Genomic DNA, 23,761 nt, shown 5'->3' on the forward strand with positions numbered 1-23,761 from the left:
GACTGTTTTCTATTTCTCGTAATTATGTCACTGGTGACGAATTCACGAGTATGCAGGTTTGCCGTGTTTAGTATTGAATAACACAAAAACGACATGATGTAAGCTTTTGGACATACGCCATTGCTGAGCACATGTATGTCTGTAGAAGAAAACTACAAAAAAAAAAAAAGAAGACAAAAACACAAATTAAGCAAAAAATTGCTGTTGCCAACAGGATATAAACACCACATAATATATATATTTTTTGTTGACCATATTCCTGTTATGGAATATTATGTGGTGTTTATATCCTGTTGACAACAGCAATTTTTTGCTTGATTTTTGTTTTTGTCTTTTTTTTTTTTTTTTTTTTTTGTAGTTTTCTTCTACAGACATACATGTGCTCGGCAATGGCGTATGTCCAAAAGCTTACATCAAGTCACGCACTCCCATTGCACAAATCTTTCAAAGATAACAAAAACGACAGCCAAAGAGCTTGGCTTGTCGAGACTGCTACCCTGAAGATGGTTACTGCAATGCTGACTGAAAGGTTGAAGCCAGGGTTGGCAAAAAAAAAAACAACTCTTCTATTTCAATATAATCCAGTTGAAACATCCCAGTCTATTACCGACTTAGGGTTTTAATCAATATTAATGTAAATAAAAATCTAACTACAAAAAATTAACACCTGTTGTTGCAATTGACATTCCAGTTTATTATGACTAACCCCTTAGAAATACATAGTTTCATGTAATAGATGAAACCCACATTGATTGGGTTTATTTTTAAAAGACTGTTTTTTATGTAACCTATTTTTTCTCCATAAGTGTGCATTTTGGTGGGTTTTCTGAAAATTATTTTTTTAAACAATAAACTTTTTATTTTAAGCCCATAGAAAACCTTCTGTTTTAGTTGTACACGCTCTTAGTTTTAAGGAGTTAGTTATAGTAAGCTAAACATCAGTTTTTTTAGTACTTAAATGTGCACATAATTTACGTACGTATTTTGTAACTCGTAATAACACATGTTAATAATTATAATTAATTTTTTATTAATATTAATATCGGCAAAAAAGTAAAACCCGCAGGTCGGGTACATGATTGCCAACCCTGCCGGTTTACATTTGCATAGTTGGACAGTAAAAAAAGTAAATACGGTATTAAAAACAATTCATTTGAAACTAGTTACTAGGGCCATATATTTTTCGCGAGAAAAAAAAAATTATGAGCACTCATTAGACGGCAACATGGTATGCCCGCGCCAGCGGTATCTACCTTGTGATTGGCGGCCGTCTGCAGGAGAAGAAATGTTTCAACGGTGCTGGGGTCGGGAGCTTGGACCTTTCGTCCCTGCATTGATGTTTGCGCGCGTCTGGGTTGGTACCACTGGCGCATGCGTCCCTGGCGACGGGCGACAATTTGCCACCCAGCACGTGTGCTTAAGACTAGGAAAGAAGATGGCGTTTAGCGCGTAAAAGAAAACAATCATATTAATGTAATTACTAGGGGCAGGCATTTTTCGCGAAAAAACCTGAACGTCTACTAGACTGCAACAAGGTATACCCGCACCAGCTGTTTCCTCCTTGTGATTGGCGCCCGTCTGCGAGAGACGTCGTTGCCTTATTTGACCGAGCCACTCAGGACGCGTTTACTTCTGCACTGAGTCACTGTGATTGGTGTTGTTACAATCGACACGTACCTGAAAGAAACTCAGCCAATCACGGAACATAGACGGTGCTACAATGTTTTGACTTTCAGCTAGCCTCGGAATCTTTTCGCGAAATGTGCATGCCCCTAGTAATTACGTTAGTTGATCGAAAGCTGGCGCGTCGGATCTCACTCCGGAAGGGACGGAGCGGCAGGGCGTCTGTCGCCAGTGAAAGTCTGTCGGCAGTCAGCGAAATTATCCTTGTGCTGTCACTGCAAGACCCTAGCGCCGGCATCTACGCTTCAGGCCCGCCTCGTCAGGGGTGTATCTGTGTCGGCGAGGCGGGATGATAAGCGCGACGCTCGCTGGTGCTTCTAGCGCGGTGTCGCCTCTGGACTGGCGCGCAGTCTTCTCGTCGTCACAGGATAACTGTAAAAGTTGAGCGGTGACCGTAACATTAAATTGCGGAGAAATGAATGTTAAAGGTTTAATGCAAACCCCTTAAATGCTTTTAAGAATCTGTGCCTGTTGTTTTACGTCTAAAAATTACTCTGAAAACATGCGTTTTAGCCATTTTAACTCTTCTAAAAATACAGTTTAAAAACTTAATCCGAAAATCAAAAGTACTTTTTCGGCCCTCGGCGAACTCTTAAATGCTTTTCGCAAGCAGACTCCTCCCGGAGTAGTTTTGAAATCGCGTTGTTTTTTTCCTGAAGCTCTGCGCACCGCGTGTGTGCCCGGGTGGGCGGGGGCCTTGACCGCGAGTCTGTGCATCGGGAAACACTCGGGGAAAGAACAGAGCTGCAGTTTGTGACCTGTCGCAAAGTAGGCAGTCGGTGGTAGGCCTCGCTGATGTGGTTTTCCCTTTCCCCACCCTGCGCGGGGTTTTGGCGAGTCCCGCCAGGGGGTTTATTTGCGCCAGGGGAAGACGGCGGTCAGGATGATGATGGTGCTGTTTACCGCCGCGGCAGAGGACCTCCCCGGACCCCTGTGTCCCGTCGGGCGAGGTCCGTTTGTCCGCCGGAAAACAGCAGTCCCGCCGTCGTGGGGGTCGCGGCTGGTCGAAGGGTTGAAGTGGCCCCTCCCCAGCTCCCGGTCGTGTCGCCTCTTGTCGCGTCGTGTCGTGTCCTGTCGCGTCGTGTCGTGTCACCGGACCGCAGCCCCTCCTCATTCAGGCTCTTCCTGATAAGGTAATTTATGTTTCATTTCAGTGAGAGGTCTCCACTTAGACCTCACGGTCATGACGAACCAGCGAACGTCAATGTAGTTTCAAAGAAAATACCAAAGAAAAAAATTGGTTGTCTGTAAAGTCGGTTTACGGACGATAGTTTAACGTGACAACGTCATAACAAAACATTGATGAAATGATTGCATACTTTTATGAATAAAATTGAATCATTTTTATTTTAATAATAAAAGAATAAATACTTTAAATTATACTAGTAATCAGATTTTTGAATTCCAAGAATAATTATAATTGACCTTTATTGCCGAAATTGTTGTTGTAATAAGCAATGAAAACCACATTAACTTTTCACTTCACTTTATAAACAGTCGAGTGGAAGAGAGATAGATGCGGCGCAAGCGTACAATGAGCGTAACGGGACACAGCTTAACGGGACAATGTGCGTAACGGAACAATGTGCGTAACGGGACACTTTTTCGTGGTTGCAGCCGGCGTTCGTAGATTTATTAGACGTTGTCACGTCAAAAATTATTGTGCTATACAATTATATTCAAAACAAGTTGAAATAAGTTGTTCTACAGAACGAAAAATATAATAAGATGAGGGTTGATCTTCAAAAATATCATCAAGGAAATGTACCCGTGAAATGTGAACGCGCTGAAATGGAAACCCAAAGTAAGGATGAACTCTTGAGCCAACTATAATCCCCGGCAGTGCAGTAATGTGACCTGCAGGTCGAGGCCAACATCTGGAATACACCTGGAAAAAAAAACTCGATGGGTGCCGCATTACCAGGGACTGGAAAAATTCGTGGTTTCAGTTGTTGTCTAGGATAGACTCCACGATCCTCCATGTTCTCGGGAACATTACACCAGTTCATTGGCTAGTGACTCGTGACACCTGCTAAACATCCTTCGTCGCTTCCTTCCCCATCACTAGAGACCCGTGAAATTCGCGGGTTCAATGACCTCCAGGATAGACTCCAATATCCTCTACACACTCGGGAAAATGCCAACTGTTCATTGGCTGCTGACTTGTGAGTCGTCTCGACTGGGTGGCCTGTGATTCGACACTTTTATGAGTGAGGGTCTCTAATTTGCCCTCAGTCCTCCAGATTAACAGTTAACCAATGACAGAAGCAACACTAAGGTATAATTATTTGAATTTTAGCATAACACGAAATGAACCCGCGAATTTTACGGGTCTCTACCCATCACTATCATCACCGATAACTTGAATAAAACTTACATATTAGTTCATTGAGCTGTTTTCTGCTCGCTGGAAATGTAGCGTTCACAACTACACGTTGCTTTCAAATGGAACAGAAATATTAATGTAAAATAACAGATATTTGTAAATTTACATGAAAACACATGTATCAATACAAAATAGCGTTCGCAGTAATACTGGATTCGGATTATTACCCGGGCATTTATGCTTGTGTTGTCCCAGTACCTACTTCCAATAGTTTCAAAGTTATTTGTAAACCGTTCCCTGAATAGTTTTCCGATATCAACTGCGCACATTAATAAGCATAATAAAACAAAAAAGTCCCATTTTTTAAATTTTCGATTAACTTTTCCATGTTTAAAAAAAATGCTTGAATGAAACAAATTCAAATATAAAATCATACGCCATTTTTTTTAAGAAATACTCAGTATTATCTAAGAAAACTCTTTTCATATATGCAAGAAATAACCGTAGCCACGTATTTTACAAAGTTACAATATATGTCTTGTAGTATTACTAGCTATTTATTGGCAAATAGTTTCAAAATGAATCTTTTGTAAAAGTACAGAAAAATTTTCGTGTGTTGTGTTTGAAGTTAATACTTTAGGCGTGTTATGAGAAAAATGATGAGAGTAAATATTTACGTTGCGCGCGCACCATTTCCACAAGATGAAAAATAAAAGGCTAGATACGAATAAAAACAATTATTTGCTTTTAAAACTTATATTTTAGTGATCGATATTGAATATTGTTCCATATAATTAAAAACATTTATTTTTTGTGAATATTAGTGATACAAATTGTGTTGATAAACTTTTTCAAGTGTAGCTATAGGTTATGTTCCCGTATGTATAATTCATTTGCATTATAAATTATTACATTATTATTTAATAAATAATTTAATAATTATAATAAATATTCAGAATATATTGACTTTCATTATTAACTAAAATTTATCTCGATTATTTTACTAAATTTAATATTAATTTTTCTACACGTGTATTAATATTGAATATTAAAACTTTTAATTTGATTGAATTTTTACTTTACAAACCGTATTTATTATACCACTTCAGTACTTTTATTATTTTATGCATATTAATTATTAGCATGCGAAATTATATTTGTTATTTATTACGCCAAGTAATAGGTACATAAGCACATGCACCTATTTTTTAAAATTTATTTCTGGGACTTTCCATTAGCTTTTTGGAATTATTTTATTGCGTTTAGGATTTGGCGTGAAAATAAAATGGTTTAGTTTCATGTTGATGCTATTGTAATAAAGTGAATGTCTCATCCGCCATGAATGACCATTTCCAGGTTACTTGTGGGGTATTTATAGCCTAGTATCTCGGTAGTTTTCGGCTTTGACTCGCGAAGTTACATTAGAATCGTATTGGTTCTGTTTCATAAAAAAAAATAATGGATTCCAGATCAATGTCGATAATAACTTCTGCCTGATGTGTATAAGTTTTTATTGTTTTTTTAGTTCAGAAAAGTATTTCCCTTTGCTTTAGATTTATGTGGGCGTGTACAGTTGAAAGGAGCGTATGACCATTTCCAATCTAGCCTGAAGTTTAAAAACATAACGTAAACTCAGTGACAACAAACAGCTCACGTCGGTATGAAGGCGGTGGTATTGACGTGTCTAGTAAAACGAGATTATGTAGTGGTATTGTTTGTATTGTATATTTTGTATTGCAGCTGAACGTATCAAAATTTACGCCAGTGAGAATGATTAATTACGTATGGACACATCAGTAATAAACAGGGACTGTAAATTTTCGGGGATTCAATTGGCGACAAGTAACCTCCAAAAACGAACGTTAAGTCCGAAAAGTAATAACAGTAAATAAAAATGTTGTATAACAATTTAAAATAAGTATTAATATATCTTATAGTACTATAGCGCATTTCAGATCTGAATGGTTTTTTGTTAAGGTTTTTAAATAGGAAAAAAAAAAATCTTGTTAGGTAGGTATATTTAGGTTTAATTATAACTGGCGAAGATTTCGATAGGAACAACTGTAAAGTGAGGTCACTTAAAATGTTCAGACTAGTTGGAAGCAGTGTAGCTAGGGCCATGTATTTTTCGCGAAGGAATTTCTAGAATAGCTGAGAGTAGAAAAAAATGTAGCATCGTCTCTGTCTTGATTGGTCAAGTTTCTTTCAGGTACTTGCCCACTGTCAGCACACCAATCACAGTAAATTCTGCCCCTGATGCAAACGCGTCCTGAATGGCTGGCGCGGGCATACCACATTGCCTGCCCTCCGATGGGCTCTCAGATTTTTTTCCGCGAAAAATACCTGTAGCTCCTCGTATCCTCTTGCGATTGTTAGGGATTACTGTAGAGACCTGCAAAATTCGCGGATTCATTCGTTGATAGGCTAGAATTCAAAAACATATACCTCTTAGATAATTTTGCTATTGGCTTTCTGTTCATCTGGACGAATCTCAACCAGTTATAAACCCTCAACCAAAGAAGGATCGAATCACAGACAAACCAGCTGAGACGACTTAGAAGTCGGCAGCCAATGAACTTGCGTTATTTGCCCGAGTGTACACGGGTATGTGCAGTCTATCCTGAAGGCCATCGAAACCGAATTTTGTAGGTCTCTAGGGATTAGAAAAAATTCGCGGGGTCATTGACCTCCAAGTAGACTCCACTATCCTCTGCAATACTCGGGCAAACGTTTTCCTGTTCATTGGCTGCTGACTTGTTAGGCGTCTAAACTTGGTGACGCGATTCGATACGTACTTATTTTGTATGGCCTCTAATTGGCTAAGAGTCCTCCGCATTAACAATGACTAAGGTCAATCATTTTTCGCGGAAAAAAAAATCTGACGCCTATTAGACTGCAACAAGGTATACCTACACCAGCGATTTCTTCGTTGTGATTGGCGGCTGTCTGCGAGAGAAGTCGTTGTCTTATTTGACCGAGCCACTCAGAACGCGTTTGCTTCCACACTGAATTACTGTCATTGGTGTCGTAACAATCGACATGTACCTGAAAGAAACTTCACACAGTCACGAAACACAGACGATGCAACAGTGTTTTAAACCTCAGCGAGTCTCGATATCTTTTCGCGAAATATACATGCCCCAAACAATGACCCGGTAGCAAAAGCAGCACAAAGGTACGGGTCGTTAACACAACGCCGAACGTACAATAACGCCGAATACCATAACGCCGAATGCCAAATTGACCGTAACGCCGACAGCTAGAAAACTGCTGTGTACCATAACGCCGAAAAATGTTAAATGTATCTTAACGCCGAAATACCACAACCTAACCTAGGCTAGCCTAACCTAGCCTAACCTAACCTAACCTAACCTTACCTTACCTTACCTTACCTTACCTTACCTTACCTTACCTAACTTTTGTGGCAGTCCTGCAATGACATTTTTCGGCGTTAATGTATTTCGGCGTTGTGGTACACAGCAGTTTTCTAGCTGTCGGCGTTGTAGTCAATTTGGCATTCTGCGTTATGGTTTTCGGCGTTTTTGTACGTTCGGCGTTGTGGTATTTCGACGTTGTGGTGCGTCCCCCAAAGGTACACTTATTTGAATTGTAGCCTATCATGAAATGAGTCCGCGAATTTTTGCTGTCACCAGCGAATGTTCATCCTTTCGTTGCGAACTTCGTCCGTGACCTTGGCAGTTCGTTTTGCGTATCAGCTGCTGCGAAATCGATGGGAAACGATGATTGCCCTCCGAGGTGATCCAGAAAATTTTCGCTCGCGGCCGAGACAAGAGGGAGATGTTGACGGACGCCGAAGTGCTCCTTATCGCCGGCGCGGCCGTCCCAAGGTCGCCGCGAGCGGGCGCGGCGATAAGGCGGGCTATCAGTCGGTGTCGCGGCGCGCGGCGAGCGAGAGCGTGTTGCGCGTGTTCGCGCGTCTTTCCTGGCGGCATGGAGCTGGCGCCGGCGGTGAGTGGCAGTCCTCACGCGCCCTGGATTCTGCGGCCCTTTGTGTGTGTGTGCAGGGGCGTAGCCAGGGGGGGGGGGTTTAGGGGTTAAACCCCCCCCCCTCCCTTTGGACAAAATCTTTAATTAATTTCTTATTCATCACTCAAACTAATTTCATATTAAAATTAATAAAATTTTTACCATTACAATATTTAAATTTAAGAACCGAAAACTGCTAAAATAGCACTATTTTACACCTTAAAATCCAAATTTTCCCGGCGGAGGACCCCCGGCCCCCCCGCTTTAATACGGGGGGGGGGGGGGCATGCTTCTTAACACCCCCTATACACAAATCCTGGCTACGCCACTGTGTGTGTGCGTGGCCCCCGCAAGGGTGGGACTGGGTGGACCCCTGGGTCTGCAGCCCCGTTCATGTCTATCTCGTACACAGAGAAAAAAAGGTTTGTTTGAATCTAACAAATATTTGTTTATATATGGCGAAACAAATATTTACTTGGTGGAACAAAATATTTTGTTAGTTTAACCGAACTCGGTAAGTAACAAAAAAAAAAATTGTTACACCTAACCAAATATACATTTGATGTGATAAAATCATTTTTTTTTGGTCAACAGAATCTTTCCTTCTGCAAAATATTTGTTTGAATTAACAAAATATATTTATTTCGCCATATATAAACAAATATTTTGTTGAGGCAAACAAACCTTTCTTTCATTTTATACATACTCGCTGTGGTTATTTTAAAGTAAAATAATTTTATAAACAAAGCTTAGTTTTGGACTTACAAAATAATAACCATAAATTTACCCTGTATTTTCAGGTGAAATAACATTCTAAAACGAGTGTAGGTAAGAAATAACCATGCACGTGATTTGAGCGATTTCAGAGGAGTATCGAACTCACGAAAAGATTTTCCAAGCGTGGGCCCCTGAAACTTCTTTCCTATTGTGGCTATTCCTTCCCCAACAAACACACACACACACACACATGGCCCCCCACGTACGATTAGAGGCCCTGGACCAATTTTACAGTAACGTGCTACATTATAATTGCATGGTTATTTGGTACGTACACTCTTTTTTAGAATGTTATTTAACCTGAAAATACAGGGTAAAATTAAGGTTAGAGACCGGAAAATTTCGCGGTTTCTTTTCGCGATAGGCTAGAATCCAAGTGCGTGTAACTTATTGCCGCTTCAGTGATTGGAACACAATTCGCCTGAAGGACTGTGAGCCGATGAATGGCCCTCAACGTAAGAAGTACCGAATCACAAGCATCCCAGTTTAGCAGGTGTCACGAGTCAGTAGCCAATGAAGCTGGTGTAATTTTCCCGCGCGCATAGAGGATCGTGGAGTCCATCATAGAGGTCATCGAAACCACGAATTTTTCCAGTCCCTAATTATGGTTACTATTTTGTAAGTCCAAACTAAGCTTTATTTATAAAATTATTTTACTTTGAAATGACCACAGCGAGTATGTATGGTCCCGGGCCCTGGACCCTGGACCCAGGGGTCCAGCCAGCCCCGCCCTTGTGGGGGCCCCGAGTCAAGTATAAATGAAACGGGCCAGCGCGGCGTCCCTGGAGCCGGGAGGCGTGTCGTGTCCGCCATGGCGTCATGGCTGCGTGGAACGTGGTTGATGACCAATGTAGGCGTCGCCACTGCGGGCTGCGCGCGACTGTGTCCGGTGGACCACGTGGGGCGGTGCTTCCCCTCCCCCTCCCCCTCCCCCTCCCCCTCCCCCTCCCCCTCCACCATCCACGTGGCGGGCTGCTCGCGCAGTATACACACATGTGTAATTGCTAGAGACATGCAAAATTCGCGGATTCATTTCGCGATAGGCTAACATCAAAACAACCATACCTTCGTACCGCTTCTGCGATTGGCCCACATTTTATCCGGGGAACTGTGAGCCAATGGGAAACACTAAACCAAGAAAGTGCCGAATTACGGACAGCCTGGTTGAGACGTTCTCACGCGTCAGTAGCCAATGAACAGGTGTCATTTCCCGCGAGTATTTAAAGGACTGTGGAGTCTATCCTAGAGGTCGATGAATCAGCGAATTTTGCAGGTCTCTAGTAATTGCTAGAGACCTGCGAAATTCGCGGATTCGTTTCGCGATAGGATAGAGTCCAAATATTTTTGACATTATTTTGTTTCAGTGATTGGGCCGCAGTTCATCTGAAAGACTCTGGGACAATGAAAAATCTTTAACAGAAGAATTAGCGAATAACGATCATTCCAGTCAACAGGTGTTACGAGTCGGTAACCAATCAGCAGATGTAATTTGCACGAGTGCATAGAGGATCACGGAGTCTATCCTTTAGGGATTTGAAATCGCGAATTTTACAGGTCTCTAGTAATTGCACTCTATGGACGTCTGTTGAAAATGTTAGTGACACAACACTAAATGCACGAGTGGTGTCAACATTTAAGAAATATGTAGATCTTAAATAATATAAATGACTAGCAAATGCAAAAAAAAAAAAAAAACACATAGCGTGTCAGACCGAGCCTTAAAGTTCTTACACACATATACCCCGGAGGTAAATAGCACCCCGAACCATTATCTCGAAAATAGTATTTTTCTCTAAAAAATAACACTAAGAAAAATGTGTCAAAGTTTCATAGAGCAATTTCTACAACTAGCGAAGAAACCTGAAAATAAATTTAAAAACAAATATGCTCTGATAAAAAATTCAATTTTGTGTCAGTTTAGCCTCTGGTGTACAGATAGGTATAGAAACAGGCTGGTTGATGATATCCCTCCCGAATTTTTTTTACTGGCAAATTTCATGGAAATAGTTATATTTACATATATATAATTTCAATAAAGTGCCGGTTTTCTACGCGTAGAGGCCCTTCGTGTATGTTTTGTCAAGTCAAGTGCCAGGTGTCATAAAATAAATTCATAATATGCTAGTTTCGTTTGTACGGCATTGCAACATGTGTGTCGGATTTTCCAGCACTTGAATACCGTGTGGCCAAAGTGGAACTAAGGGAGACAATTTGAAGTAATTTATTTTGAAATATAACGTGACGTAGTTCGGCTTCCGTCCTCTGTAGCTTTATCGTAATTAATTTTATGTAGTTTTATCTCTTTATGTATCTGACAGGCATCAACATGCTTCATGAGAAACGTAATCTTAGTGAGTTAACGGTGTCAAACACGAACCGAAACAGTTAATGGCACCTGGGGATTTCCTGTGGTGTGGTAAATGGTCTTTGAGAAGTGTCCTGGACGGTTTCTGAAGAAGGTGTGCGCTGAATTCGCATCCCCGCAAGCAAGAAGTAGATCTTGTCTCTGGCCGCGACTGTTGTGCTAAGTGCCGACGTCATCGGTGCGATTATCTCTTCCCCCCCCCTCCTTTTCTACTTCATCCTCATTTCCTTTTGTCATACACACAATGAAAGCTAACCCGCCGGGGAGCGCCACTGTTTGGTCGCGGCTGTCACGACATCATTTTCGAGAGGCAGTGATCACCAGACAAGATGGCGACGACATTCTTCCTCTACCCCCTTTCCCCTCCTCTCCCACAATACCCTCCCGTAGTTTTTCTTCTTTCAGTGTGGTCTCTTCCTAATTTTTTTTCCCCCGGCTTTCGTTCTCTAAGTGGATGTTTTGATTCGTAGGCACGGGTATTTAGGTACCCCCGACGCAAAAGTTTATGCTTGTTGAAGGTTAAAGAAACTACGTATCACGTAGTGAAAGGCACAGAATTCCGATCTAAGGTTGAATGAGTAATGTGCGCGTTAGAATTTTAAAGACCATTTCGAAATTTGTATGGGTAAGTTCCTGGCCTTGTAAACATTTAAGTAATGTGATCTTTTTTTAAAAAATTACTTGTAAACTCACGTGTTTATAAATTATTTAAATTGGTTTATTAATTTGTATGGTTTCCATATGGTTATAATATTATAATATTTGCCCCAAGATATACAAAGGTTATAGTTTAGTACTAGTATTTTTTTCTAGCTTTTTCCAATTTTTTAAAATAAACCTCATAATAGGCCTGTAATAGAAGTCGATTTACTCCCAGCTGGCAAAAAAATTACGTCTCAATACTTGACATCAATTCAGAGAAGGTTATTAGCGTAATTACGCAAAAAAAAATATCTCCCCTCCCCTCCACGCGATGGTCTGCAACTACTCGAAACTAATTGGCACCTTGGCAGGCATATAAGTCTCGTGTCAGTACCAGGCTATCTACAAGTCATGCCATGTAGGGCGACGTCTGACTTCGCCATCTTTTTTTTCTGCGCTCTTGTTGCATAGCCGTGGCCTTATTTACCTGAGCTATCCCCATTAACATGTCCGACGTCAATTTATCTGACGGTTCCATTGTTCAAGATCGATTGAGAGCGCTACCATTTGGCGAGCGGCATTTTCAATTTAATAATTTACAAAGTTCATGGCTAACAGCACAAAATACACATGAAAATAACGCCGGTGTTAATAATTGTGTGCATTAATAATTGTAAATATTTTTTTTACGTGATAACGTCTTATAAATCGATGAACGCCGGCTGCAAGCACGGAAAATGGTCACGTTCCGCCTGAGCCGAGCGTGCAAGAACCGGCCAACCACCGTGCGAGAAAATCTTCTATAATATCAAACAGGTTATGGCGGGCTTTTTAACTTATTGTTCGTGATTACATTTAAACAAATTATTTAAATTAAATTTGCAATAAACTGTAAATAATATTTGAAAATTAAAAAGTATGCAATTTTTCATCAATGTTTTCTAATGACGTTATCACGTAAAATTATCGTCCGTAAACCGACTTTACAGACAACCCTCTTTTTTTTTCTACTGGGAAAAAAAATTATTGATATCGCTACGAAATATCTTGGGGTAACTCATCCACTTAATTCTCTCTTTCCTACTTTCAACATAAATTGTAAAATCACACCTACAAGTGCAGTTGGTTTAATTTTAAATAAATGATTCTAGAAATGCAAACAGTGCAGCAGGCTTCGGTAAAAAAAAAATACACGAATAGTCATATTTTATTACAATAACTAAGGTGGTAAATTACATATTTGGATATATAGATGAAATAACACATACATCAACAGATAAATTATCAGTGTCGTGTATTTTTTTATCAGTACGTTATACTTGTTACACACATACGACGTAAAAAGCAAAACAAAAGTCGGAGTAAATTTAAAACTAGAGAAATGCAATAAAAATATATAATGCTATGAAATTGGTATTCCCATTGCTTATATTTTATTGTAGTGCACGATGGATAAGTGATTAAGATGTCAGACTAACATTCAGAAGGTTGTGAGTTCGATAGTCCGACAATTTTCTCAGGTTGTTTGAATTTTTTAATTGAACAATCAAAGGCAATACAATTAAATATCTCTAAAGTACCCATTGTTTATTAACCGTTGTAATTTATATCGGATGTATTACAAATTAGCATATTCATTGTTTATGTAAAGTCACTCAACGATGCAGTAAAACTAACTGGCAGTTGTGGTAAAAAATATGCATGCATGTATATTTAAATTTTTATCACAGAGTAAAAATACATGAAAGAAAGTTTTAGTATAAATTATTTTGATTAATGAGGCAGTAAGAAAACTGTTTGATACATAGTCAGTGGCAAAGAAAATTATTTTTGAAGACCGAAGAAGTTGTACCTGCCCCCTGGGTAAACGGGGATATAATGAGACGTGAGTTGAATTCAGAATGGCGACTGCCATCTCCCCTAAAGGTAAATTGATGTAGCCTGCGCTATTGTGGTCAGTCTGAACCCTGACCGACCAACTTCCACTGCAGGTGCACCCCGACAAAAGAAGCTGAAAACACATTCACGACTTATGTCTAGAACAGTGGCGACCCACATTTCCTTATAGGAATACCTCCACGGTCAATGGGTCCATGGTGGAGTAAAAAACCTTATTTGTATCGTATCCCTTCCTTATGTATATATACTAGCTGCCCGAGCCGGCTTCGCACGGTTGTATTAATGGGGGGAAAAATGAGACCAAATCTCTTATTTACAGTTATAATAAATGAAATAAAATGAAAATTAATTAATTTTGACAAAAACTGAATACAACAATACACGCAACGTTGTCATGGAGACGAAGTACCCACTGTTTCCCGGGCTTAAACACCAATCAACATTGATAATCAGTTTATTATTAATTATAAGTTATTAAGACCATTAATCGAAATAAAAACTATCCTATCTTTCAAGTTGGAAAAAATTACACATAAATGCCAATTTTCATCGAAATCGGTTGACTTGGTGAAGATTTCACTGGAAACAAACATCAGGACACTGGATTTATATATATTAAGATATAATTTACCATTAAATATTGCAAATATATATATGCTTTTTTTACGACATCGATTGATTATTGATAAACATTTTGTGTTCTGATTTGAAAATGGTTGACAAAATATGAGCACTTTGTAGCAAAAACAGTTATTTATTTAACAATAGATATGTGTTTGCACACAATTCGACTTTTTTTTATTTTATCTTTTCTGATGGTTTATTCGATGGTTTCTGATAGTTTTAGGATCGAGTCGCGACCCACCGTTTGGGAACCGCTGGTCTAGAGTGGTTCCCAAGGCCTTGGAGTTGAAGCTGAAAATCTATTTTTTTTTCAAGTAACACTGAAGGTATTTAAGATAGATTACTCAGCATCTGGATTATGCTTATTGAATGCCGCTCTACAACCACCGCGAATTTTGTAGCTGTAGCTGAATTATTTATTTGAAACAATTGAAGTAAAAACCTTTTATTTTCCACATATGTTTGTGGATGCTACTCCCAATTGTTTGATGAAACGGTGTTGCTAGAGCGACAACAATTCGCGGTGGTTTTAGAACTTTGTTCAATTAAACATGATCCTGACGCTCAGTGATTTATCTTTAATACTTTCTCTATTATTTAAGATAAAAATTGGTTGTCTGTAAAGTCGGTTTACGGACGATAATTTAACGTGACAACATAATAAAAAACATTGATGAAATGATTGCATACTTTATGAATAAAATTGAATCATTTTTATTTTAATATTAAAAGAATAAATACTTGAAATTATACTAGTAATCAGATTTTTAAAATGCAAGAATAATTATTATTACCCTTCATTGCCGAAATTGTTGTAATAAGTAATGAAAACCACATTACCTTTTCACTTCACTTTATAAACAGTCGACGAAACAGTTCACGTGTAGATGTAAGTTGTGTGCTGCCGCTGTCTTTCTTCTCCTCGGACGCATAGGCCAATCGAGTGGAAGAGAGATAGATGCGGCGCAAGCGTACAATGAGCGTGACGGGACACTTTTTCGTGCGTGCAGCCAGCGTTCGTCGATTTATTAGACGTTGTCAGGTCAAAAAAGTTTTTAGTCCCAGTATGGCGAGCGAGGGTGAATCCCCCCGCACTCTTGCTGGAGCACCCTGGAGGCAGTGTGTCACGTGACCCTTTCCCCGATGTCGCGCCCTCTGGAAGCGTAGCCGCGGCGAATGGGCGTGCAGATGGAGGGTGTCGCTTTGTCGAGTGTCTGATGAAGCCGTGTGGACGGGGTCGTCTACGCAACACACAGCTTTCCCCCCCCCCCCCCCCCCACCTCCAAAATAATTACGTGTAATTTCTCTCGTCTCGGGTTGTGTTCCTGCCTTTCATGTTTGACGCAATTCTTTCTCGATAACGTTGAAAGATGCTACCGGCGTGTGTACTGTGTATATGAAGCTCCGATCTACCTCTTTTGTGTGTCGTGTTTATTTCACTTTTTTGACGTGACAACGTCTAATAAATCGATGAACGCCGTCTGCACGCGCGAAAAGGAGTCCCGTTACGCACATTGTCTCGTTACGCTGTGTCGCGTTACACTCATTGTACGCTTGCACCGCATCTATCTCTCTTCTACTCGACTGTTTATAAAGTGAAGTGAAAAGTTAATGTGGTTTTCATTGCTTATTACAACAACAATTTTGGCAATAAAGGTTAATTATTCTTGCAATTTAAAAATCTGATTACTAGTATAATTTCAAGTATTTATTCATTTATTATTAAAATAAAAATTATTCAATTTTATTCATAAAAGTATGCAATCATTTCATCAATGTTTTGTTATGACGTCACGTTAAATATCGTCCGTAAACCGACTTTACAGACAACCTGTTTTGTTTTTATTTACAGATTTAGGGTGGTTAGTTAACCATCGACGAATTATTTAGAACTTCATGTGTCTTTATAATTAAAAATTAAATGATCGCTAGAAATGAAATGTTATTCTTGAGTTGTACGTTTTCAAGCTGTAGAATTGTTTGCTTGTTGTAACTTATTGTTTCCTTCACTCTGTCTAAATGTTTATTGTTTGAAATTGAAACGTATTTAGAAGAGAATTAGAGATGACCAACTGATTTTTTTACTATCTAGTAAAATTATGTCTTAAAATTATTCTGTTGTGCACTTTTTCGGTTAACTTAATTATTTTCTTTTATCCACTTGTTTTTTATAAATATTTCCGATAGATTTAGTTTTCATGAAGTAGTTACCAAACGTACATCGTCAAAACGATCTATTATTTTTGTCAGGTTGCACGTGTGCATCCTGGTAGCCTAAAGTGTTTTAGAATAGTGTGTTAATTTAGTTTATAGGTTATAGTTGTTAGTTCAGAGTTAATAAATAATTGCATCAAGTTTTTACTTTTGCTTTGAAACAAAATTATTCTAAAAGGATATTTAATTCCTTTGAATAATGTTGTTTCCTACTTTTGTAAGGTTTATATCTACATAAAATCACACGCGCAACCGTAGGTGTCGAAATATCAGTGAAAACAATTTTTTTTTTTTTTGAAATGTGAACTTGTTTCTTATTTGTACCGTAAATCATGTTTTTAATACAATTCTAATAGTTCTGGTAAATGTTTCCACCCATTACGAGTTGCACACCAACAGGCTACTTTGTTGATTCGGGAGGGGAGAGGAAACGATATTTGTGACATTGTAACGGATAATCCAGTTACTTAGCAGCTGGGTGGCACGCGATAACAAAAAATACAATGAATTATTATGAGCGCATTGTAACTGAGTGGTTTTGTGGCCGACATAAAATAGTTTGTGAGGATTCACCCGCTGCAAAATATGTTATAGTGTCAAAGAGATAATTTTGTAGTAACCAACTTAACGCTTTTTGAGTGACCAGAATTTTTGTTACATCGTTGACGTGTTTAGTATTAAAATTAATTAATCCTTGGATAAGTTAGGCATGGTCTATATCAAATTACTTTCTAAATTTTTGCCAAATGTTCTGGATGTGACAACCGAAATATAATTTTTAAATAGCCAATTTGGATTTCATGTTTGCTAGGTGTGTGTGTGTGTATGTATGTATGTATGTATATGTATGTATATATATGTATATATGTATGTATAAATATAATATATGCATTGGAACACGATATTTGGTTGTCCCTTGTTAGTTCACCTTGCAATGGCGAACCGAGGGGGGGGGGGGGGGAGGAATAGATTTCCCCTTACTTTCCGGTTGGAAAAAAATCAAAACAAGGGGAAAGAACATTTGTAAAACTAATCTTCAAAAACTATCAGTCAATTTTTTTTTTTAAATATACGATATTCTTCCTTTAATTGTTGTTTATTATTGTATGGCACCATGGAAGAGATGGATTTTTTAAAAAAATGCCCCCTCGCCCTTTTTCTATTTTGACCTGGATATGCCCTTGTGTCATCATTAGGGACCGGAAAAATTCGCGGATTCAATGACCTCTAGGATAGCCTCCATTATCCTCTGCACTTCTCAAGTAAACACGCGTGTTCATTGGTTACTAAATTGTGAGTCGTCTCCACTGGGTATCTTGTGATTCGACGCTTCTTTGGTCGATAGTCTCTCATTGGCCCAGAGAGCTCCATTTAAACCGCAAGCCAATAGCAGAACCAGCATCAGAATTATACACATATTTGAATTTCAGCCTATCACGAAATGAATCCGCGAATTTTTCCGGACTCTAGTCATCATACAATATAATTTTGTCGACTCCAAAAATAAATTAAAATAGACTGTGAATTTCCAGGAAATATGTTTTCCTTTTCCTTCTGGCAACCACGAAGTGAGTTAGTGATGTTGACCCGGGCTCGTGAGAGCGCTGTTCCTCACGACGTGTTCCCCTCGCTGCTCGCAGGACATGGACCTGATCGAGGACCTGTGGAAGCAGGACGTGGACCTGGGCTTCTCGCTGGACCTCTTCAGCGTGTCCAAGGACAAGGACGGCGAGGAGCTCGACTGCCTGGAGAAGCTGAAGGCCGAGCCCGTCCACGACGACAACCCTCCCTCCAAGGTGAGTGTCTGTCTCTCTCTGGTGGCCGGCCTTCCAGCCTTCAGTCATTCTGCCACTGCTCCATCGCGGTCCCTTAACTCAGCTCCGCACTGTACTTGACGTGCTTTACCACCGATATGTCGTCTCGAGTACACGAAGGGTCTTCATAGTCTCAGACGACGACAACCCTCCCTCCAATGTGAGTGTCTGTCTGTCTCTCTGGTGGCCGGCCTTCCAGCCTTCCGTCATTCTGCCACTGCTCCATTGCGGTCCCATGTCTCCTCTCCGCACTGTTATCAATTACAGTACATTTAAGTACTTTACAACCAAGATTTCGTCTCGAATACACGAAGGGTCTTCATAATCTCAGACGACGTAGTAACTACTACACGCCGCATTGCGACTTCCGAATTATGTCCTTTACTGTAAACAAGGTTGTCGGACCCAAAGAAATAAAAGTTCTCAATGCCTGCTAATTGTTTATAGCATTCCGTTCAATTTTTTTTAAATTTTTAATTTGTTTATCTCAGGGCGTTGTTGTCGTTGCTATATTTTCTGTGTTTGTACATCCGTGTCGAGTTTATCGCGAGGAAGATTGATAGTGTGTAGTGTTTATTCAAAGCTTAAACTCAGGCCTGTTCAGTCAAGTAAGTTCGTACAATGTAAAATGTCAATTTAGTGATCAATTAATTTTGCTCAACTTTTTGAAAGTTTTAAAAACTTAACTTATGTTTTTTTTTTTTCTCTCTCTCAGAATATCCCCTCACTTTTGATCCCTTTATCGCTCACATTTAATTGGTTTTAATTTTTTAAATTATGTTGTTTAAAATCGTGCATTCATAGTACCTATACCATTGCAATCCTCATGATTGCATTTTAATGTGATTCATGTCGGTTGGTATATTTAATTGTATTATTTAAAAATATATTGTGGTTTGCTAAATTCAATGTTTCTTGAGTTATTAGTTATTTAAAATATCATTGCTACAGAACAATTTTCGTAATATCTAATCATTTTTTTTTTGGTACAAGGAACATCAATTATCGGCCCTTTAGAGCTCTGTATTGATTAAATTAGATGCAATTATTTAACCTTAACATTTATTATCTTGGTGCGTTATTTTATAACTTTTAAAACTAATGACGCTTGCTTTTGAATACTGATTTAATGTATTTATTAATATATTTATAATACATTAATATGTATTTATATTGACTCATGCCGGTATTATTGTTTTTTTTTCAATTAAAAGTACTAGGATATTTTTTTAACACTGTTACACTTGTTTTTTCATTTTTTAAAAATAATTTTTCGTTTTGCAAGCTTGATTCAACGGCAAAACAGAATTTTTTTTGTGACAGTACTTGCAAAATCAGTGAGGTAGCATCACCTCGTACCCAATCATTTATTACCATTAAACTTAAGTTGATAAAGCCAAGTTAATGCGACCAAATTGCAGAGCAAACTTCTATACGCAGAATTAAGGTCATCCGAAATTTTTACCGACTAGTTGTACGGATTGTTTTCAACATCTTTACATATTCCTATTATCAAGTTAGACACCGTAACAAAATATACGAAAAAAAATTAGTTCACCCTTAATCCCCTTAATCAAACATTTTAGGAAGCCCTGAGTAAAATTTACTTTGTGTCCTTTCGGCAGGCGGCATTTCAACGTTTTCTTGGACTCAGTGCATGGGACGACCATGTGAAACTGTCAAGTTGTCAGAAATACAAATAGCCTGTGCTACTTGAGTACCAAATCTTACCCCAGTGTTCATAAACGATAAGAAAGTATTTCAGTGGCCAGTCATTTTTTTAACATAGCACTCAGAAATGTGCACTTGTAATGTTTTATGGGGTTCAGAGGTTAAAGTGGTTTGAGCACGAAACACAAACTAACTCTCGACAGGGAGTAGTCCCGTTCGAAACTAACCAGTAGTTGTGTGTAAACTGAACTAATGCATGGTTTCCTTTAGAAAATTATGGCCTCGTCTGCTATGGTTTTATTTTTAAACATTAAATTTTCAACTAGCCGAAAATAATATATGTTTTCGTAATTAAAAAATACACATTTGGCACTGCTTTAGTAAAAAAAAAGGGGGGGGGAATTGATTTTTCAAAGAATACTGTTTTTTTTTGTTTTGTTTTTTAAGTGCACCATATATGTTGACAATAGTGTCTGAGGGGGGGGGGGGGGGAGTTATTACTCTAGATAAGACTGTATAACTAAAGAACACTCAAGTCTCGGTCTCATACGCCAGGTTTTTTTTCTTTCCATTTTCTTGTCATTATTATCTTTGAAAGATTTGTGCAGTGGGAGTGCATGACTTGATGTAAGCTTTTGGACATACGCCATTGCTAAGCACTTTTTCTGCAGAAGAAAACTAAAAAATACCCAAAAGACAAAAAACACAAATTAAGCAAAAAATTGCTGTTGTCAACAGGATATAAACACCACATAATATTCCTTTCTTGTCATTGGCGGTCATGGACATTGACGTTTTCAAATGTTGGTTTCAAAAGTGTTCAGAGAAGCCTGAGTGGTCTGAGACCTCGTTTTCTGTTCAAAATACGTCGGCAGCTTCAGCATTGCAAAAGAATTTTTTTTTTTCAAGTGAGCTGTCTTATCTGTTTCGTGTCTAATGTTCAGGTTGGCCGCTGTCATAACCTAGGTCAAGGGAGTATACAGAATGAGGCTCAGGGAGGGGCCAAATTAATTTTTATAATAAATTTTAGTGTATATATTATAATTGTAATACCGAACAGAAAGTTTAGAATGGTCTTAATTATCTTTGTTGCTCTATTTAACAGTGGGTTGGACGTTGAATAATAATTTTGTCGTTCTTATTTAGTCGTGTGCATTTGATTTCCGATTCAAAAACGTCCAATTATTTATAGCACTACAGTAAAATAATACTTAAGTGATTTTGGAACTATGATTAGGAAAATCAGAAATTATTCAGGGTTCAGGGGGGGGGTGACATGTCGCTATGCCTCCCCTCCCCCCCATCCTTCTGGATCCGCCAATGACCTAGGTACGTTTACTGTGGTGGTGTCATTGTAAGCTAAGTTCAGAATTATAATAATTACATGGCAACATTAAACGGTGTCGAATCGGCCGACGTTGCCGAAGTTCACTTCCCAGACTGCTATCGGGGACGCACCACAACGCCGAACGTACAATAACGCCGAAAACCATAACGCCGAATGCCAAATTGACTACAACGCCGACAGCTAGAAAACTGCTGTGTACCACAACGCCGAATTACCACAACGCCGAAAAATGTCATTGCAGGACTGCCACAAAGGTTAGGTTAGGTAAGGTTAGCACACAAATTCATTCAGTTGTTTTTAATTTTGCTCCTGTGGCCCCTCCTCCCCGCAGCAACATTTTTCGGCGTTACTGTATTTCGGCGTTGTGGTACACAGCAGTTTTCTAGCTGTCGGCGTTATGGTATTCGGCGTTATTGTACGTTCGGCGTTGTGGTAACGACCCACTGCTAGCAGAACACTCGACGCGGGGTTCTCAGGCCGGGCGGGAGAAAGACCGCGAGCTCGGAAGCTCCCGCAAATGGCGGCCGCCAGAGGGAACTGCCGCGTTGGCAGCCCTGGCGCGGTGGCGAAGGACGAGTAATGGGGCCTCGAAGGTTGGCAGCGCCATGACTCGGAGGATTCCTTTCATCGGGGCAACAATAAGTCGGTGTGATGGGATATTTAGCCGGCTCTCTCGAGGGGGGTTTGCCGCTCCCCCGGGCGGGGGAAGTCCCCGGTGTTGGTAGCCCTGACCGACACGGCACGGAGCTGGGAGACATCGCCATCTCGTGGCCGTAGCCGAGATTCTGCGACCATTGCATGGCCCACAGTCGCGTGCTACATTACAACTACGTGGTTATTTCTTATCCATACTCTTTTTAGAATGTGATTTTTACCTGAAAATACAGGTATTATGGTAACTATTTTGTAAGTTGAAACTAAACTTTATTTATAAAATTATTTTACTTAAAAATGACCACAGGGAGCATGCGTTGGAGTGGCGTCGCCGCTGACGCACTCTCCTCCTATACCGGTTCCCCCACCACGTACCTAACTATTACCCTCATTGGATCAGAATTATCTTAACTCTCAAAAATCGTAGCCCCCTCAGCAAAGAGGTTTCTCTTCAAAATTAAAAAAAAAAAAAATGCGTAGGGCTGGGCCCGCGCCCTGGACCTATGGGTCCACCCAGCCCCACCTTTGTGGGGGCCGTGAACCATTGTATAGTTTTTAATTAGTGAGTTTTCTTCGTAATTAAATTTAAAAAAAATTAACTGTCACACTTAAATCCCTAGGCATAGTAGACTTTTAAAACTCCGACGTTTACTCGTAGCAATTTAAGTAATGATTTAGCTTGAGAAAAGTAAACTGACACTTTGTATTTTTGGTTTTTAGTTAATTATAATTACACGTGGTTCTAGAGACAATGTTATTAAATACATGAAAAACACTCAAGTTTTGTATGAAAGAAATATTTTGCAATGACACGTACGTGTGAAAGCCTGCATTAAATATAGCTGCTTGAAAACAGAGATCCCAAAGCTTCAGTGTACGAGGCATGTCAGGCTGCGAGGATATACAATAAGTTATTGTAGCCCACTAAGGACTGCAAATGTCCTTCCAAAATAATCTCTGTAGAAAGGTCGCTATCATTTCCTTAGCCTAGAGGTGGGTTGTTACAGCAATTTTCGGTATCAGTTCCAACCAGTTACTGATACAGTAATGTACTATTTACAAGTTGCTGATACTTAGCCTGTCTGCTCTTGTGTTGTAAATCCTGGAAGGGAGGGGTCCTTAGCCCACGCACCCTGGCCATCTTGCAACACCGTCTAGTGCTTGACCACGTCTGATGATGGTTAATAAGTAGGGGCATGTATTTTTCGCGACAAAATCTGAGTGCCCACTAAGACTCCAACAAGGTATACCAACACCAGTGGTTTCTTCTTGTGATTGGCGGACATCTGCTTGAAAAGCCATTGCCTTTTCGACAGAGCCATTCAGGACATGCTTGCTTCTGCGCTGAATTGCTGTGATTGGTGTGCTGGCAGTAGACATGTACCTGAAAGAAACTCGACCAATTACGAAACACAGACGATGCTAAAGTGTTTTAACTCCCAGCTAGTCCCGAAATCTTTTCGTGAAAAATGCATGCCCCTATTAATAAGTTAGAATTTCCGTTGTTACTGTCCCCGCCTACCTGGGCTCACACGCAATATGCAGAGCTTCAGAAATAATCCATGCGATTAGAAAACTGCTCAAGATATCATTATTTATTTATTTATTGTCTTATTTTAATTGGTGAAGTTAAGGCTTGTCTTACACTTAACCACATACATCTTTACTAACTAGGTACACACACCAAAAATTTTCACAAATACATTTAAATAAAAACTGAATTAACATATAAATACAAATATGAAAATAATAAAAAA

General features: G+C 39.4%; 1 protein-coding gene across 10 annotated transcripts in view; it reads left to right on the forward strand.

Annotated features, from left to right (window-relative positions):
- The window catches only part of LOC134536141 (segmentation protein cap'n'collar), a 268,879-nt gene that overhangs the window by 154,805 nt on the left and 90,313 nt on the right, over nucleotides 1–23,761 (forward strand). For 9 of the 10 annotated variants that reach the window (XM_063375739.1, XM_063375741.1, XM_063375736.1 and 6 more), the window contains one exon: nucleotides 18,158–18,313. In XM_063375739.1, the coding sequence (XP_063231809.1) occupies nucleotides 18,158–18,313 (156 nt within the window). Of the gene's footprint in view, nucleotides 1–7,904; nucleotides 7,979–18,157; nucleotides 18,314–23,761 lie in introns of those variants that run through there. The other variant, XM_063375742.1, reaches the window with a different exon arrangement.

Source organism: Bacillus rossius, chromosome 10, assembly GCF_032445375.1.
Source record: "Bacillus rossius redtenbacheri isolate Brsri chromosome 10, Brsri_v3, whole genome shotgun sequence".
Classification (NCBI taxonomy): Eukaryota; Metazoa; Arthropoda; class Insecta; order Phasmatodea; family Bacillidae; genus Bacillus; species Bacillus rossius.